The following is a 19,103-nucleotide window of genomic DNA, read 5'->3' as shown; positions in this document are numbered from 1 at the left end:
TATAGAGAACATCATGCGCAGCAATATTTCACTACATTGAAATATTGTTGAAAAGTCTGTTTTTCAGTAGGTAGATGCACAAAGTGAAACACACATTTATATAGATTCTATGATGACGTTTTAAAGCATATCTTTCTTTCATTTTGATTATCCCCCCCCCCCCCCACACACACACACACACACACTTACAGCTAATGAGAACATGGCCACCAAGATTAGAATATTGTCAGACTAATAAAAACAAATTATACAGAAATGTGGGTCTAATGAAAAGTATGCTTAATGCCAGCTAAACTGTACTTTTAATCTGATAAATAAGCATAATAAGAATGCATATTCTATTTCTTTTTTTTAATATGACTGTTTATATGATAAAAAAAAAAGTGACTGAATGAGATTCCATGACTTACTGTTCTACATAAATTGTCCTTCGACATTTAAGCTTATGGGTCTCTGGTAGAGCTGGCATAAGATTGTCATAATAAAATAAAATACAATAGAATAAAAATATAGGTCAATACACAAGTAGATTTGACCTAACTATTGTGGAGAAGCATCTTGTCCGATAGTTTGAGACACAGAAAGAAAAGGAAGTTTTACCTTTATTCTGCTGAATGCAGTCCAGCTGCCCTGAAGACAATATATATTTTTAAATGTTTCAGTTTTTAAAATGTTTCAGATTATTTATCTTGACACCCAGCCTCTAAAAGGTGTGAAAGAAAAAGATAGCACACCTGTTTTTAGATTGGGAATTATTGTTGAACTTACGTGGCGACCTGACCTGATCTGGGGTAAAAGCAAGTCACTATATATCAGGGTGATTATTCAATTTAAAAAATAAACCTCTAGAAGTAAAGTTTTTTTTTTTTTTTTTTTTTATCCTTTGGGAGACATTTTTGACTAGGAGAATTTCAGCCGTACTTGTTTTATTTGGAGGGAGATATTTTTGAGCTCCCGTCATTACTCCAGGAAGACTGTCTCCCCGCGGCTTCCGTAGGTCGGGCGAAGTTAAAATGGCTGCTCCTGTTGACAACGTGAGTAAAATCCATCTTGCTAAGATATTTTATATATTATATCCGCACAAAGGGTTTCTTTAATGTTCTTGAATGCCGTTTAAATACCGAAGACAGCTCTAAATATTTGTGACATATGTTAATATTAAAACGCAGTCGACGAAGCTTACTGGAAAAACACCCACCCTTGTTCGCCTTTTGCTACTTAAGTGTTAAAATGTTTTTATTTTATTTGTTATTTTGTTTCACATGTATTATTATTATTATTATTATTATTATTATTTATTTTTGTCTGTTGTCTCACAGGATCTAATCGAAAGTGATTTACCCAAAGCTGTGCAGCTGCTGAATAATCTCACAGAGCAGGTAAGGTTAGCAACAAAGCGGGTTTAGTTGTATGTAATAGAAATAAATGGATGTTGAGGCTTTACTTTAAACCTCAGCTTTGAAAATGTCGCAGCTTCTGCACGAAGGATGTTAAAATGAAACAGTAGAAACACGTCATTCATCACTTATGACTTTGTTCGAGATTACTAGATGGTGGCAGAAGGTGTAATATTCCATTGCAATGGAACTGGATGTTCTATGAAGTAGCATATAGTCGCTACTTTACAGTGGTTCCTTGGGAAATACTATGTGCCTGTTGCTTTTACTGTAGTGGTTCGCCACAGATGGAGGTTTGACCTTTTTGTTGACTTTAGGTAGCATCAGTAACCAGTTATGTTCGAGAGCTGCTGACTAAAGTTCAGAATGGAGTGTTCAACACTGCAAAGGTAAGTAAACATCTGTATAACTCTACCTGACCTAAATCTGCGAACACATTTTAGTTGAAGATATACCATCACGTACCTCTTCAACTTGTTCGCATTTTGTCAAGCTGAAATCATACACTTGAAAACGAACAGACAAATGGCCAAACATGCCCTTTTTTTTTTGTTTGTTTGTTTGTTTTTATGGCGCACAGTGGCGCAGTTGGTAGCACTGTTGCCTTGCAGCAAGAAGGTCCTGGGTTCGATTCCCGGCCGGGGTCTTTCTGCGTGGAGTTTTCATGTTCTCCCTGTGCATGCGTGGGTTCTCTCTGGGTACTCCGGCTTCCTCCCACAGTCCAAAAACTGACTGTTAGGTTAATTGGTCTCTCTAAATTCTCCCTAGGTGTGTGTGTGTGTGCATGGTTGTTTGTCCTGTATGTCTCTGTGTTGCCCTGCGACAGACTGGTGACCTGTCCAGAGTGAACCCCGCCTCTCGCCCGGAACGTAGCTGGAGACAGGCACCGGCAACCCTCCCATTAGGGACAAGGGTGTACAGAAAATGGATGGATGTTTTTATGGTAGCACCAATTTTGCTTTCTTAAAAACTTGACGATTTAGATTTTGGCCAATGCAGTTTTGTTTTTTGTTGGTTTTTTTTTTTTTGTCAGAAAAATTATTAAAAATAGCAACAAAGTTGCAAAAAATACTGACTCAGAGGGGCCGAATGCAAATGTGCAACACATTTTTCATACTATTTGTAAAAAAGAAAAAGAAAAATATATATATATATATGCGTTAAAAAAAAAGGCATCCCCATGCCATGATGCTGCCACCACTCCCAGAAACTGAATACCAATATATGCTGTTTTGTTGGGGGTGGGGGGTTTATACAAAAAGAATGCTGCAACTAATTTTCTTGCGCTACTTTTTTGCTGCACAGTCACATAATAGTCTGTGATTTCACTGTGCTGAAATGTCAAAAAGTTCAAGAAGTATGAATATTTCTTTGAGGTATTGTAAATATTTAATGAAAAGGTTCTGATTCTTTAATAAAAAAATAATAATGGGAGAAAAAAAACAACCACTGTTTGCTTCTGATGGTTCCTCGCAGGGTCTGTCCTTCTTGGACCTTCGCTACAACCTCCTGCTCTTCTACCTTCAGGACCTCACTCATCTCATCAGCATCAAGGCCGAAGGAGGCAAGATGAAAGACAGCGAAGCTCTGAGCAGAGTGGTCACCATCAGAACCGTAAGAATGTCTACAAGACGCGCCGCGGTTCCTGTCTGCGCAGGCTGCACTCTTTATTCAGCTTTTCCCCTCTTTCGTAGGTGCTAGAGAAAATGCGACCGCTAGACCACAAACTGAAGTACCAGATTGATAAACTGGTACGCACTGCTGTTACTGGAAGTTTAGGTAATATATATAAATATAAATATCTATATATATATATATATATACAGTATATGTGGGTTTTTTTATTTCCCCTCCATTAAATATCATATGTGAAAGGTCATTAGTGCTTAAGCAGCATGATTTGAGTACAATTTGTATCTGTTTTTCTTGAGTTTAGCTGACAATGATCCGCTCCAGCTGCGTCCAAATCCTGAAAATTTCATCAGCAAAGTAAGTTCTTCCACTCGTTACCGAAGAGTTTTAGTTAAATGGCTTATAGAGAGTCTTTCTCTCAATTTATTGGAATGAAGTTGTTTTAAGTTTGGATAAAGAGACAAAAAAAGCTGAGATTCTTTTGTGCCTTATTGTCTAGCTGAGCGAGTCGGAGGACTCTGAGGGTGAAACGAAGAACAAGGCAGCCTCCGACAAGAAAGCAGCTCACTCTAGTGGGAGGAAATATGTGCCACCGAAGATTGCGCCGGTGCATTATGGTAACGACATTCCCCTCTGATGGGACGGAGTTGTTCCACGGTGATTTCTCGGCATCGGATGTTAAAACGGCTAATTTCCCCTCAGACGGTGACATGACGGAAGCGGACAGGAAGAAGGCTCAGACGGAGCGGCAGCGACGAGCAGCTCTGCGGAGCTCCGTGATCCAGGAGCTGAGGCAGCAGTACAGCGACGCCCCGGAGGAGATCCGGGACAGACGAGACTTCCAGACGGAGAGGGAAAGCCGAGACGAGCTCCACAGGTTGAGGCTTGACGGCTTTATTGCAGTCTGTTCAGACATCCGCCTGTTTGAATTTTATTAGGTTTTTGTGTCGTGCTGCTCCTCTGGTGTTTTAGAAAGACTTTGCACCAAATACTCCCATTGCAGGGAAATGTGGTGGGAGTTTAAAAATGTTTACCCAATTGTTACTTTACAGGAAAAATTACGAGGAGTCGATGATGGTGCGTCTGAATGTGCCGAAGCACGAGAAGAAAGCCAGGAAGAGGAGCACGATGGCCATGTCCGGCCAGCTGACCGGCATCACACACTTCGGTGACATCACAGCTCTGACCGGCGGTGAAGGTGGACAGGTGTGTTTTCAGTAACCTCTGACTTTCTCACAAGTGAATGGCATATATGGAGGAACTTTCTCTTTACCAAGTTCGCCAGTGGATTATGGGATATGTGTTGCTTTCTTTATCTGTCAGTTCTAAGGTACTTTTTTTGTCTAATTGCCCCAGGATGGGGAAAGCGCTAGGCCAAAGAAGAAGAAGAAACTCATGAAAAAGAAAACCAGGAGGAGAGGTGAGTCTGTTTTTTTTTTTTTAAGGTAAAGGGATGGGGGCTATGATATGTAATGAATAGATTATTCATATTGTTTCTTCTTTTTACAGCCTTCAAGAAACACAGATAAACCAAGCTGTGGTGTTTAATGATATCAGAATATTAAATGTAAATGTTTTTTATTCATTGTGTTGAAGCAATAAACTCCACATCTCTGTTTGTTTTTTTTTTTTTAATTGGTTGTCAAATTGCAGCTGTCCAGTCATTACTTGCCACTAGAGGGCAGTCATGTTTCCTATGTCAATCAAACAGAGGTTACACAATTCAATGCTGCGTTCCAGTTACCTGGGAATTCAGAACTCGGAACTGGGTTTGACGTCAGACCCCAAGTAATAGCGTTCCGTCTAGTAGTCAGAATGGTTCCAACATGGCGGTGCCTAAACATCGTTTCCAATACCTATGAGCAAACACTTTTAATTTGTTTAGAGTTGTGGGTGCTACATGTAGCGTTGGTTTTAAAGTAATGTCACATGTAGACACGTGCAAAATGTGTACAAGTCCTAATTGGAGGTAGTTAGAGTTGCTCCCACTTTACCAATGGGAAATCCAACTTCGGAGGGCGTCCCAGTTGACTTTTCCGACTGGGAAAAATCAACTGGGACAGTTCCGACTACAACTTGAATGCAGCATTCGTTACTACCTTTTCTATGAGGTGTGAGAAGTGAAGCTTGCCCCGTAAAACCCTTTCAGTTGTAACGGCGCGCAGAACTCGAACAGCTGCTGCCAGATGTTGGGGAGGATTAATGGCCGCCACGGCTGCTCGCTCTACTTAACTCGGTGCCAACAGCAGCAATTTGGCACATATCCCTGGTTGCATCTAGTTACTGATAATATTTGTGGCATCATCCTGTCTAGTTTAACATATATATACACATATATATGCTTTACAAAGCAAAAACCAGCGCAGTACCAAAACTGCTCCCTCAGATTAAAAGGAGCAAGACACATTTGAAGCCAAGTGTTTTCTGATCAAACTTTAGGAAACACTGGGGAATGGAAAGTGAGATATTAGCCAAATACGGGTGTTTGGAAATGTTCGTTCTAGCTCAATTTGTTTTATTTCATTATACATAAACGGAGTGGGAACTCAGCACATTACATTCCAATTCAAAACATGGAGAAAAAAAATACCCTAAAGAAACTAAAAGGTTAAACGGTGCCTAAGAATAGTGTCTGCATTTTTCTTTGCCATCCGTTTACTGTGAACTGAAAGAAGTTACAAGTTTTTGCTATGCTGCATAGACTTGACCAACTTCTGACCTCTCATCTATTAATTGCACGTATTAGGTGCGTTTGTGCTCATTGCATTGAAATACTGATTTCGATAGCATATTAACTTCAGTAAAAAGCAACTTGACCTTATTTTACAGCTTTCAAACAGATTCATGATCCCTGGAATGTGACAGATGAACACCACAGCCAATACTCGGAGTCATACCCTGGCTGTGTAGACCCAAAATTGCTTTAGGTTTTTATTTAAAGGTTAGTTTGACTATCTGCAACCTATTAATCGTATTGTTTTTTCCAATAAAAAAAACTTGAGTAGGATTTACCTTCTTACCAGTAGTGTTGCTTCACACAGACATTTAATAAATACAGCAGTCACAGGTGTGTTGTCTAGGTATGTTAGACAGCAACATAGGAATGTTATTAGAAATATAAAGCATCTAAAGTTTTAACTGAGTAAATAAATCCAGATTGAATTTGTCAAGTGAAATATTGCTTCCTGAACAAAGTCAAGATTCCTTGAAATGAAAAACAATCCTTGTGAATTGTAAAATTCAGTAGAAAAATGTGGGTTCAAGTTTCAGAGCAGTTTGACAATTAAATATGCCACAATAGTTCAGTATTTTCCATGAGGAACTAATAAATACATGAGTGAACATTTCTTAGACGGACCACAGCAGAAAGAAAAACTGACGCAATTTCATTTTTACACAATGTCTTTATTTTTTTTTTCTCCTAATTACAGACTCATGGGTTAAAAATAAAAATAAAAAAGCAAAACATTTGTTCAAACCCAAACCCCCCCAATCTTCTTTTTTTTTTCCCAAAACAAAAAAAAACAAACAAAAGGTCTCCAGACCAACCCCACCCCCTGACTTTCCCCACCCTAAAACAGCTCCAGCCCACTCTTCAATTTAAATCAATGCTGTTAGCTGGGCAGCCTTTCTCAAACAAGCCGTGACTACACTGCGCCTAGTCAGAGAAAGGGGGCGCCCTCGAGTCGCACCTTGATAATTAATCACCCCTCGTCTCACCCCGTTTCTCCACCCTCTAGCACAAACTTGCCTGTCTGCCACTGGGCTATTGTTGGCTTCAGCTGTGTGTGGGAAATCATGTGTCGGCTTGGCTGGCCGTCAGTACTGCGGTGTGTATGTTCGTTGTGGGCGATGTGTGACGTTTTTTTTTTTTGTTTGTTTTTTAAAAATTTATTTTCTTTTTTTTTTTTGAAAGTGTTAGTTAAAAAGCATCGTCAGCGTTTGCTGTTGTAGTAAATGCCCCCCGCGGTGGGCCTGTGGTCGCCCTGCCCCCCTCCCCCGCCTCCCCACACCGACAGGATGGGGTGAGTGTGCATAGCGGGAGCGGAGAGAGACAGAGATGCTGCGGAGACAGTGGGGGGGGCCGGCGCCACCTGGGGAGGGGTTGTCAGCCTCCACTGGTCCTGAAACCTGAAACGACAAGAAGTGGTCTAATATACAGAGAGAGGAGGGGGGAAGGAGGCGGAGGAGGGGGGGTGGAGAGATGGAAGACAAGGTGCACAGAGGGAGGAGCACTGGGGGAAATGAAGGGGGAAGTACTAAAAAAAAAAATAAAAATATGATATGAAACATGCCTGGTTTGGGGAAAACTTGAGAAAACAAAGTTACTTCATCTACAAAACAGGTGGGGGGAAAAAAATACAATCCTACAGTCTTTCACTGGACAGTAGATGATCCATAAATTAACAAAATACATTTTAGAGGGTAGGGTGTAAGAGGGAGAAAACAGACAGAAGAGGGTTGAGAGGGTGAGGTGGGGTAAGGGGGGGAATCAGGAGGTAATGACAAACTCCAAACAACAAAAATTGCAACAACAACAACAACAACCACTCAAAAGCTAGTGGACGTTTCACACTGATGCGCTAACAACAAAAAAAACAAACAAAAATCAAACATCAACTTTCCTTCTTCTTGCCCTCCCTCCCTCTCTTCCCTCCCGTTTTTTTTTTTTTTTTTTTTTTTTTTGGATGGCGGTGGAAGGTGAGTGGGTGGGCTGTACTGGTGATGGTGTGAAAGCAGGAGGTCACAGCCAGACCAAAGGAGACACATCTGCAGCCTGAGATACCATCTTTCTTTTTAAACCACTTTTTTTTGTTAAACCACTTTTCCCCAACCCATCCCTCCCATTCAGAAAACAAACAAAAATAAAAAACAAAAACAAGAAAGAGAAACCCAACAGATGTTTCACCTCCCTCCCGCCCCCACCAATGGCCAACCGAGGTTTACCTTACCAGGTGTGACCGCATCAAGCTCTGCACACGCACGCTCTCACACAATCTCACACTGCGGCCAGCCAGTCTCTCTGTCCAGGAGAGGGGTTTGTGTTTTTTTTCGGGGGGGTTTTTTTTCCATTTTTTGTCTTTTTTTTCCTCTCCTCAGTGGTTTCTTCTTTTTTTTTGGTGGGGAGGGGAGGAGTTTCATTGTGTGTGGGTGTGTGTATGTGTGTGTGTGTTTTAAAATGGAACAGAGATGGGAGGGGAGGACTGATAGTAAGGGGAGTACTGGGGAGGGGGGTGTTTAGTAAGGGGAATACCACGATGTTGTTCGCCCTCGGCCCCTGGAAAAGAGAGAGAAAAAGAGGGTGAGATTTTTTTTCTGTTTGGCTTAAGAAGATGGACACCAATTTCCTGGTGTGATAAATATATATAGATAGATAAGTGAGAGTGCGTGAGGGCAGGAAAAGATTTGAATAAAAAGTCAACTGTAAATGACTAAAATGAGACAGGCTGTCTTTTAATCAGTGTGGAAGGAGACTAGTAGCTTTAAAAAAGGAGGAAAAATTGTTTTTCAGATATTGAGTGAGAACGAAAAGTGTGTGTGGGGAGGTTGTGGGTGGTGTGAGGGGGGACAGCAATGGCACTCTCCCTCTTTCTCTCTCTCTCTGTCTCTCTATGAGAGAGCCTCCTTCTGGGGGTCACTGTGGGGGAAAGACCGTGAGGACAAACAGCACCACACACACCATCAGCGAGACGCATTCACTTACACGGTGGACTCACAACTGCAGCGTTAATCCACACTCAGAAACACAACGTGGCACACACACACACACACACACACGTACAGTGTGACGCCAGCCAGCGGCAGAGCGCCTCTCATTCACACAGACAGCACAAACGGGTCACACTGGGACTGAACGCCCCGCCGCTCGGTAGGCCAGATGCCGAGGTCAGGCTGCAGTAATGAACCCTCGTTTCTGGGAGTGAGCGCTGTGAAGCTGGAGTGAGTGTGTGCGCGGTGTAAGTGGAAGGGAGGGCGGGGGGTCATGTTCATGCAAAAAAAAAAAAAAGAAAAGTCCACATGAATACGAGTACAAAAAGAATTTAAATAAACACAAATGACATTATGAATACTGTTAGGCATCAAAATCTTGGCTCTTCGCTGCACGTACTTGGGAAGATAATCATGTGGATGTGATCATCCTGACAGCATTGTTGGTTCTTGGCATCAAGGTTTAGAAATGGTTCAAGTCGTTTAATTGAGATGTCAGATGAAGTGCTGGAGAGACTTCATTCTGACTGAATGGGGCATGGAGTAATGCAGGATGGCCCCTCCCACACCTGCTGCTGCATACTGCCGCTCAGCAGGCTGTGAGAAGGCCACAACATTTTCCCACAAGGTGAACACATTTCTGTGCCAACTCAAACTACCGGTGTTGTCATTGGCAACACAATGCATGCCTGTGGCCTAGTCCACATGTAGCCAGATATCTGGGAAAACAGAGTTTTTGTTTGGCCTTTGATCCACACAAAAACTCTGTAGCATCACTAAAAAGGATTATTTAGAAAAACTCCAAAGTGGATATTTCAGAAAACTATGTGAAAATTGAGATTTAGGGTTCCACACATTGCCCTCTATGGGTTTGGCATATTTAAAATACTCTGGGGCAGATTTGTATGGTTTCATGTGGATGTGAACTTTTCTGAAACCAATCCCATGTGTACGATACTTTTTTAAAATGATCTAGCGGAGTTATTCAGTTTTATAAACACCCGGCTACATGTGGGCAAGACATAAGACAAAAAGGTTGTAGTTTGGAGCCAATTATATAACACTGTTCAGTTCTGCCACTTTGCTTACTTTTCTTTCAAGGTCAAAGGTCAAATAAAAAAGAACACTGTTCTGGAATACATCTTTAACATTAGAATAAACTTGATCCAAGGTTTTTAAAAAATCTAAAAATTAGTTTCTAAAAGTGAATTATTTACAGTAAGATGTTATAAAGCTCTCAGAGTGGCATGTTGAATTTTATTAAGGTGCAGTGCATACTGATCTTTTGTACTATAAACGCCGAGGAGAGCACTTAACCAAATAATAATGAGGTGTGACAGAGATACTACTGAAATGCTGATAACATTAGTTGCAATTCATGTTGTAGTTTTAAATCTGAGTATATACTGAGATTCTATAGTGTTTTTACTTCAGATTTTAATCCCAAAAAGCTCCATGCCTCATTTCTCTTGCGGTAGGCTTTCAGACAGAGTAGGTTGTAGGTTTTACAGAAATATGATTTGGCTACTTAATCCTTTAGCACAGTGAAATGCTAGCTGAGGTGGTTTTAACTAGGAACAAAAAACCAATCCAACAAGCCTGATATTTGATCACAGCTAAAAACTGAAACCTTCCCAAGCTTGCTGCAGCTCCATGCCAGGTTTGATGCTGATATTTTTTCCACAATAAGACAAAGCACTGGTGAAATGTTACATGTGGTTCAGATCTGCAGCTCAGTCTGAACTAAAGCAGTGATAAAAGTCCTGATGTAGCTACCAGACTCCTCTGAGATAAATCATCAAGGCCAGTTCAAATGGAACAACTCTGAATGTTCTAAGGTTTCGACATGCTAACCTATGCTGCTGCTGATTAATGAGGGCACATTGTGTAGTTATCAGGAGTTTAAGATTAGATTCTTTCTAACCACAGTTTATCTCATTTCCACCTTTTAGTCAACCCTTGGGAGAATTTGAGGTCCTGTCCATTAGTATCAGTAGTTTTACCCTTATCCAAGCCTCTCCCCTCTCTGCCTTGCAGGCCAGATCTGTGAGTGAACTGGGAGGGTTAAGGTTTCATTATGTGTGTGTGTGTGTGTGTGTGTGTGTGGGAGTTTCTGATTAGAGACTGTGACCTTGAGGGTCAGACATTTTCTCACAAAAATGAAAGGATACAACCCAGACTAGTTCCAATTGAATGCCAGCTTCACTAAATAAGGTAGCAAGGACCAGAAGAAAACCTGTATGATTGAGCTGACAAATAAAATGGACTGGAGACTTTGTAGTAGCGATAATAACAGACAAAGTGGAGCCCTTGCTCTCAGTGTTTTTCGTAAGCTAAATGGAATGTTTTACAGTCTCTAATGTTACATTTTAAGTGAAGGGTACCGACAGATTTTGACGGTGGATGGCATGTTATACATGACGGTAAGTCTCCCCGGGGTCTGACTCAAGAGGCCTCGACAGCAGCTCACCTGAAGGCCCGTCCTCTGCCTCTCGGTGGCGTGTAACCACTGTAGTATCGTGCACGCGAGGAGAAGCTTCCTCCTCCTCCCCGTGATCGGAATCGGCCCCGAGGAAAACCGCGATCTGTGGTGCTGATGCCTGGTCTGTTTGTTCTCTTGGCTCCCACCTGAAAACAGTTTGGGGTGTTAGGAGCTCTCAGACTCAAAACATGCAGTTCCAGTGTGACGTAAACACTGTTTTTGGATGGTCACTGCGTCGACTTGGACCATTTTATTGACTAGTAAAATGTTTCAGATCACAAAGGTTAAATCTTGTTTTTACTTTCCATTACATGAAAAAACTAAGTTAAGTTACTGTCCATTTATTGCATGTTATAAAGTCATAGTTTCTTACCTTTATCTGTCTTCCTCTGAAAAGGGATTCATCCAGAGCCATAGCTGTCCTAACAGACTCTTTGTCTGCAAACTCAATATAAGCAAACCTAAAAATGAAGGGGGGAGAAATAAATTGCTAAGCACCAGAAATTTCTAAATACAAGAACAGGATTGTGCAATAAAATGGAAACTGAAACTTCTTTCATCGTTATTTTATCAAATAAAATAAAATAAAAAAGGTGTCTCACTGAAAAACTGAACTTCCTTTGCATTTATCTCCAAATTAAATTAATCCGTGCATCATTTAAAATATTTGCTAACTTATTCTTAGTCAGCAACTCATAGCACACATAAGGGAGAATTAGGTGGGTTATTACCCCTTTGGATGCCCTGTGTATTTGTCACATAGAATGGTGACTCTGTTTACTGAACCACAGCCATGAAAGTGAGCCTCAAGCTCCTCTGCAGTAGCACCGTAATCCACCTGAGGAGAGAAAATGTACAAAAACGTCACAGGGAGAGACATGAGAAACGCCAACATCCAACAAATCTGACAATAAAAGAACTTATTTGTCAAATATGAACATTATCACTGTTGATGGGTTTCAGAAGTCACAATGTAACCACAGCAACCTGAGTGAAGGACAGTGTTCATTCTGACTAAAACAAGCCAAGCCATTGAAGTGTCAGAGAGAAAAGGGCAGAAGAGAGGGAGGCCAACAAAACCCGAACAAAGCAGCAGGGAGCTGAGCACTACATACAGGATATCTGTATGCTAAATACTTTCAAGCTGTAGTACCAAATAGTACAAGTATGGAAGTGCTGAATGCTGCCCTTTCATGACAAAAAACTAAACAGGATATTCAGGTTTGTCTTGGAAAATGTCTGGAGTTCATTTAAAGTGAAAGAACTACAAATACCGACGATTAGTGACCCGCTTCATAAGGACAAAATTCCAACTTTTCTTCCTTTTCTTTTAGTAGCAAGATGGGAAATTGTGTCTTTTTTTGACTAAACTCTAAGTGACAAAAGTGTCAAACAGAGCGCAGGACAACAAACTGTTACTCACATTGCCAACATAAATAGATCTGCCATCTGCTTCCATCTTCTCCTCGATGGACATGATGACAGGACCAACTGAAAACAGAGGAGGGAGAAAAAGTCAATATGACTGCTGTGAGGAAGACAAGACGGCCTACAACTGGATTTGAAGGACAGATCTGGAAGCAAAATTACGGGTTTTAAATTCCAACGATCGTACAGTCTAGGAACAGAGGGTTTGCTGCATGATTTTACCCAAAATAACCTCTGCACCATCAGTTATCAAATTTTTGTTCATAATTTATTAAAATAATATGGGAAGAGGATTAAAAAACAGGACTTTTTTTAAATTTTCTGGGACACAAATGTCTGACCTAACTTTTTATTAGCAGAAAGTGCTTTAAAAAAAAAAAAATATATATATATATATATATATATATAGAGAGAGAGAGAGAGAATGACTCAGTCGCATGAAATCTCAAGTTTAACTCGTTAATTATCAAAATGTATGCAGTAACAGTCAAGACAATACAGAAATCCAGTTCATAATAAGGTTTGATTCCACAACGGCAGACTGTTCGTCATTACATAAACGTATTTTAAAAAATAAAAATCATAAAAATGTGGAACTATTTAAAGCAGTCCTGTATTTGATTCACTAGATCACTGAATCATTTTATTTTGAAATGGTGACCTCAGAATAACTGGAGATGAAGGATTTATGTGAACTAGAAAAAAAAAAACTCAATCATATAGCAAAGCTACAGCACGTTTAGTTTATTTCCTTCACATTTACGTCTCAAGTTTATTGGCCAATCAGAGCTCATTGATCCAAACCTATTTGCACGTCTCTGCTAAGAGTGGTAGCCGTACCCTGAACTCTGCCTGTAATGGTCTTATGTTGCCAAGCAATTTTCTGGTTGGGACAGATGATAATCAGGTCATCCAGGAAAAACTTATGCATCACAGGATTTTTTATTTTGTCCTTTAAGAGGGTTTTCCTTAAAGTAATGTTGAGACATCCTGACCCCTCACCCCATGGCAAACACTAGGGTGTGCTCCTAAGTTTTCATCTTCCAAAAAGGAGCTCCTAATGAAGAGTTCAGGAATAGCAAAAGGACATTTAGATGGAAACCTATTTTGAGCTCCTCTGCATTAGTAACAACTTGTCTTCTTCACCATGGCAGCCACAGAGCAGGCCCACAGCTATGTGAGGCAGCACTGGAAATACATCACATGTGAAGCAGCTAACGGGCTTTGTTGAGCTGCAAGTCCAACTGGGTCAACAATTGAACAACTTTTGGTTAAGCTGGATACCTTTTTAGTACAAAATTTTATTGGCTGGTGTTGCTGTGGTTGGAAACACTTTGCCAGACAATTTTATAAAAACCCTTAAATGATCCCGTTTGTCTTAGAAATTGAAAATAAAACTGTGGTTTTGCTCTGCCATAGTAATACACTCGTAGATCAAAAATTTTATTTCGAACAGTTGGCAATGTTGGACTGCTCAAGCAAACAAAACACTCAAAAGTAAAGCCATTTGCATTATCACCACTACTATTGGCACATTCATTATAAACCACATATTTTCACAAGCATGCCTCTTCCACTTCTTATTTAGTCTTTTGCTGCTGTTCAATTTATCTGTAAACTCAGATCAGGGTTGGGGTGTCATGGCATCACATCTGAGTGGAGTGAGTTGTAGTTGTAGGTTGGAAACCTAGTGGTATTGGCTAATGGCTATGATGCTAACTACCAACAGAAATACAAGCCCATAAATGGTCAGAATTTTAATAAACACTGAAGGACCAAATAGCTATTAAAACACCAACGTGAATGTCACAAATCTAATGTGATAAACGTAACAGAAGTGCTAACAACTTTAACATTTAGTGCTGTATTTCATACCTGTGGCAGCCATATTTGATACTGAGTTTGGAAACCAACTTTCCAAGTCAAAATTGCATCTTGTAGTTTTGACAGCAAATTTAAACAATTTGAGTATAAAACACCCAGAATTTTCTCCAGAGAACTATAAGCCTGGCGGGGCGCTAAGCTTACTTACTAAATAAAACGACAGGATTTAGGAAAACACAAAGAACCTCAATGCAATAAAAAGTTTTCTACCCAAGAATATTTAGTTAAGCATACAAATAAGTTTAGTCATCACAAGCTATGAATCTATATCTATCTATATAGATATATATCTATAGATATATAGATGGAGATATAAAACTCAAGTAGAGTGAAAGCCATAATGCTCCACTTATGAAAGTAAATCTGTTGGGCTTCTCCTTGGCACCAAGACAAAGAATGGGAGAAAGAGAGAGAGAAAGAAAGAAACTCTATTTGTTATAATGAACTAACCTTTTCAGCGTACTTAAAAAAAAAAAAGAAAACGAACCAAAAAAAAAGTTAAAACAGAGCCACTCAAAAGGGTACATTGAGACAAAATTATTTTCAAGAAACCACATAACTGTTATAGCATCATCCCTTCGCTGCAACAGAAAGAGGAACAGACTGGTCAACTGAAAAACAAACGTACCTGGTGGGGGGCTGAGATTCATCTGTTTCTCCACCTCGTTCTGTAGCTCCTTCAGCTTTTCTGCCTCTTCCTCCATCTCTCGGACCCGGGCTTTAATAGCCTCCAGTTCCTGCAAAACACGCACATTCCCAATACATCCGTCAAACTAGTAGCTTCACAAACCGTTACCATTGACATGCATCTGATGTTGATGCTCAACGGTTTTAAAAATATATGCACCAAAGACAAAAGTCCTCATTTGAGTAGATCCAGTCTATGGCCTTTTGCTGCAGGTTATTTTCTCTGCAATTTTTTATTTCCTCTCTGTCCAGCATACAACTAAAAACCAACAGAGCCAACAAATGGAAAAAAGAAAAGAAAAAAAAAAAACATACCACTAATTTATTACATAGTTGTGCAACTGTTAAAAATCTTCCCAGTTACAAAAAGATTTTTAATCACAGCCATTTTTTCCATAAAAATAATACATTTACAGCAGACAGAGACAGGTTTCAAATAGACAATGATTAAAAGATATTTGACATGATTACCCCAAATAATGCATTCAAGCATAGGTCATACAATTAACTTATATTTATAAAACTCTACGGTGCACCACAGAATAACCTATTGAAGATGTTCTTACTTTTGATACCTTTAAATAGGAACTTGGGGTTTACAACTTCTTATGGTCGACCATTTTATCACCCATGTTTTCTACAACCATTTAGCATTTTGGCCAAAGCCAAAAAAAAATAAATACAATTCTTAAAAAATAGCGTTGTCATCTACATCTAGCACTTTGAGATTTCTTTGAAATGTAAGATGCGTTACAAATAAAATGTATTATTATTATTACAAACAAAAATCATTGCACATTGCCACACACTTTATTAATCTCATGTAAACTAGAAATTCTGGCTCCCAAGTTCCAACACCGAACCTTCCAAGAAAATTTGTGTGTTTTCACCCAGAGACTTATTTGTCAAATAGCTGCTCAACTCAAACAACTGAGATCAGTTTGCTCTGAGGCCATAGGTTCTCATTCAATAACACATTTTTCTATAAAACAGTCACATCATTTGCACCGAATACTGACTTGACGGTGCCCTCACGTGTGTGAAGTCCCTCCTGTCTGACAGTGGTGCACTGCAGCACAGTGGGAGTCGCTCCAGCATCATTCAGAGCCACTGCCTATTTGCCTTTTTTTTTTTTTTTTTTTTTTATTCACTTGCTCACAGTAACACTCAAGAATCATCCTAAATTCGGATCCCCCAATCAGAGGACAAAAAGGGAGTTACTGTAACCGAGTCAGTCTTCCTGCATTCAGTTTGTTATAATCCAAGACATCACAAATATCCTCACGATTCATATGTAGACCAGGGGACCAATCCACCTGCATCTGACACGTAATGACCCCTATTTTTTGACGCATATTAAGAACAAGGTCTCACGCTCCCTTCTTTTCCTCCAGCAAAAAAAAAAACTGTTTAAGAGGCAAACCCAGCCCCTTAAATACCGCAGCCCCCTTTTTCCATCTGCGTCCCCAGCTACGATTTCTCCACAAGAAAATCTGAATTCCTCGCCAGAGCAATGCTATCCAGTAATTACCTGGGAAATATGCACTGACGTGCAAATGATAGAATACGCATGTGTGAGTCCATTGAAAATGTGCAGCTGGTATTAATTTTAAACTCGCTGTGATGCAGGTTACTGCCCACAGTCGGCCAAAGCGCACAGAAAACGAACAAAAAAAAAAACGATGGTCAAGTGTATGTCGGCCTCGTCTAGCTATGGCTTTATTATTCGCTCACACCAATGTTATCCCGTGAGAATGAATGGTGTCTGTCGTGCAACACAATTAGCCCGACAGCTACCATGACGTGTCGCAAATTTATCCCGTGACTACCTACAATAGTTGACAGGCTCGCTGGTCATTTAGGGTGCAGCATTTGATGCTAACATTAGCCTTCTGCCGCTGGGTCATTCGCGTGTGCGGCGCACAGCAGCGCCTGCACAGCAGAAGCAGCTTCATTGAAGAAAAATGAAAGGAGATAAAAGATGAAATTACCGTCAGCCGGTCGCCTTCTTAAGGAGGTAGATTTTTAAAACGACAGCTAACGGCGGCGGCCTGTCCGGTGCTTGCCCCAACAATGTCCCGCATCTCCGTCCTGCATTTTTTTTTCCCTTTTTTTTTTTTTTTTGCGACGAGGATTTCCCCCCCACCACCCCCAACAGGCTAGGGCTGCTCTCTCTAGCGCAGAGAAACTGGTGTTGCTCTTGCGCCAAGATGGCCGCGAACACCACGCATGTCACCACCCAAGTCTGCTGCACTGCGTGAACCACAATGGCGGTTGATAACGAAGTAGCGTTATCAGACGGCATGTGACCAATGATTTGTAGAAGGAGATCAGAAAAAAACTAGAGGTTCTGTTTAAACAACTGGTCCGAAGTGACACTAACGTGCCTTGGTACTCAAGATGGTTCTCACTCGTGGAACAATACCCTTTACTCACCGGGTCTTCAATTGCGGCCTCTCCCTCTTCTAACCCCGGTTCTTCGTCACCGACACCTGGGTCTTCCAGTTCGGGATGTCCGGGATCTGAATCTAATAGAGATTCGTCTGCTAGTCCGTTGCCGAACTCCGCCATCGCTCTTATCCGACACTACCGACGCGCCTCGTGGCTAAACCGACGTTGCAGGCCCCCACTCACACGCAAGGGGGTAGAGTGAGCGGGGCGGCGAAAAGAAAAAAAACGGCGGAAAACGCCGCTCTGTAAAGTTAAAATGGGAAATAAAATGCTAGCTTCGGCTCTAGCTATAACTCAAACAGCGCTCCAAGACACACAATGTGTGCTGTTTCACTCGCTATTTTTAGGCAATGGCCCAAATATGCGACACCGAACCGACTTTATTTACTTAAACGTGTATATTTTTAAAAAAAAAAGACGAGGGCTGTACGCGAGCGCGGCGGCGTCTCCTCAGTTCAGAAATGGAAGCTGGGGGCGGAGTCATTTAGCACTGCAGGCGTAAAGCTCTTAATTCTATTGGTCTACAGTGAATTCTAGACGAACCTTTTCAGTATTTCCCGTGTGTTCATTGGACAATCACACGGGGCATTCCGGTTCGCGAATGGCGTCGTACGCATCTGATTGGATTATGTTTCTGTCAATCGAACTCCTCTCGGTACTTTTAATAAACTTACAAAGCCCATTGCTGACCGAATAAATTCCCATAATATTTGAGAGAGTTATATATCAACTGCTCAGCCTTACTGAGCGAGGTCCCTTTAATAAATCATTCTGGAAAACCTTTTTATGCTATTTTAATTAGTTCAAATAAACATGGAAACCTTTTGCAGGAAACAAACGTGTTTTGACAAAAACCTACTAGTTTTTCGTTAAATGATTTGGATTATAAGCATTTTATTTCTGACAGGAAATGATATTATTGACAACATTTGAAATTGTTGATGTTTAATCGTCCTCGTTACTTCTGTAAAACTAGGTATACACAGCTTGATCTGATCAGCCACACAAATTACACAATTTTTTTGAAGCAAAAGAAAACCAAAGTAATGCCTAGCAAAGGTATTCATAGCCCCTCAGCCTTTTCACATTATTTTACAACCACGTGTTTTGTTTTTACCTGTACTTTATGATGTAAAAGAACTGAACAATAGTGCATATTTGGAAGAGAATGATTCTAACTGCATGAGTATTCAACCCCCTAAATTAGCATTTTCTGTGCTCAGTCACAGTCAGTTTGGACGGACAGTGTGTTTGAACATCAATTGTCTCTCTTTGTGTCTACACTTCACCTGAGACATTCTAACAAATACATATGCTTTGATCTAAATTCAGTTATAGCTGTAGCTGTTTATTGTGGTGGAAGGTTAAAAGGATGTCTTCATTTTTTATTCATTTAATTTAAAACCTTTTTTGGGAGAGGGTGGGGGGTTCAT

The 19,103-nt window shown here is 40.5% G+C and overlaps 2 protein-coding genes across 5 annotated transcripts; one reads left to right on the top strand and one right to left on the bottom strand.

The window, feature by feature from the left end:
* Positions 1-975: 975 nt before the first annotated feature.
* ngdn (neuroguidin) lies at positions 976-4,648 on the top strand. Of its 2 annotated transcripts, XM_005803653.3 has the most exons (11): positions 976-1,034; positions 1,320-1,379; positions 1,715-1,786; positions 2,874-3,011; positions 3,092-3,176; positions 3,334-3,386; positions 3,529-3,646; positions 3,732-3,906; positions 4,082-4,235; positions 4,386-4,449; positions 4,539-4,648. In XM_005803653.3, exons 1-11 carry the CDS (start codon positions 1,014-1,016, stop codon positions 4,556-4,558), a joined length of 960 nt encoding a protein of 319 aa, XP_005803710.1. In that variant the 5' UTR covers positions 976-1,013; the 3' UTR covers positions 4,559-4,648. The 2 variants fall into 2 exon arrangements, with proteins under 2 accessions (XP_005803710.1, XP_023181779.1); XM_023326011.1 differs by lacking the exons at positions 976-1,034; positions 1,320-1,379; positions 1,715-1,786 and adding an exon at positions 2,306-2,340 and having other exon boundaries at positions 4,539-4,647.
* A 2,224-nt stretch (positions 4,649-6,872) lies between these two features.
* Positions 6,873-18,136, bottom strand: pabpn1 (poly(A) binding protein nuclear 1). Of its 3 annotated transcripts, none has more exons than XM_005803650.2 (7): positions 17,656-18,136; positions 15,161-15,269; positions 12,644-12,711; positions 11,952-12,058; positions 11,594-11,681; positions 11,209-11,366; positions 6,873-7,160 (listed from the first exon to the last, which is right to left on the bottom strand). In XM_005803650.2, the coding sequence occupies exons 1-7, from the start codon at positions 17,788-17,790 to the stop codon at positions 6,965-6,967; spliced, it is 861 nt and encodes a 286-aa protein (XP_005803707.1). In that variant the 5' UTR covers positions 17,791-18,136; the 3' UTR covers positions 6,873-6,964. The 3 variants fall into 3 exon arrangements, with proteins under 3 accessions (XP_005803707.1, XP_005803709.1, XP_005803708.1); XM_005803652.2 differs by lacking the exon at positions 17,656-18,136 and adding an exon at positions 17,211-17,330; XM_005803651.2 differs by lacking the exon at positions 6,873-7,160 and adding an exon at positions 8,136-8,307.
* Between the last annotated feature and the right edge of the window lie 967 nt (positions 18,137-19,103).

The sequence above is a fragment of the Xiphophorus maculatus genome, chromosome 21 (assembly GCF_002775205.1).
Source record: "Xiphophorus maculatus strain JP 163 A chromosome 21, X_maculatus-5.0-male, whole genome shotgun sequence".
NCBI classification, from domain to species: Eukaryota; Metazoa; Chordata; class Actinopteri; order Cyprinodontiformes; family Poeciliidae; genus Xiphophorus; species Xiphophorus maculatus.
Note: the sequence above shows the minus strand (reverse complement) of the source record. Positions and strands in the feature narration are given on the sequence as shown.

Bases quoted from the DNA above. Each gene is read 5' to 3' on its own strand.
- ngdn (XM_005803653.3), top strand. From the start codon at position 1,014: ATGGCTGCTCCTGTTGACAAC. The intron at 1,787-2,873 runs GTAAGTAAACAT...GGTTCCTCGCAG, and splicing joins GAGTGTTCAACACTGCAAAG to GGTCTGTCCTTCTTGGACCT. The intron at 4,236-4,385 runs GTGTGTTTTCAG...TAATTGCCCCAG, and splicing joins CCGGCGGTGAAGGTGGACAG to GATGGGGAAAGCGCTAGGCC.
- pabpn1 (XM_005803650.2), bottom strand. From the start codon at position 17,790: ATGGCGGAGTTCGGCAACGGACTAGCAGACGAATCTCTATTAGATTCA. The intron at 12,059-12,643 runs GTGAGTAACAGT...TTCTCTCCTCAG, and splicing joins GATCTATTTATGTTGGCAAT to GTGGATTACGGTGCTACTGC. The intron at 11,682-11,951 runs GTAATAACCCAC...CTTCATTTTTAG, and splicing joins TACACAGGGCATCCAAAGGG to GTTTGCTTATATTGAGTTTG.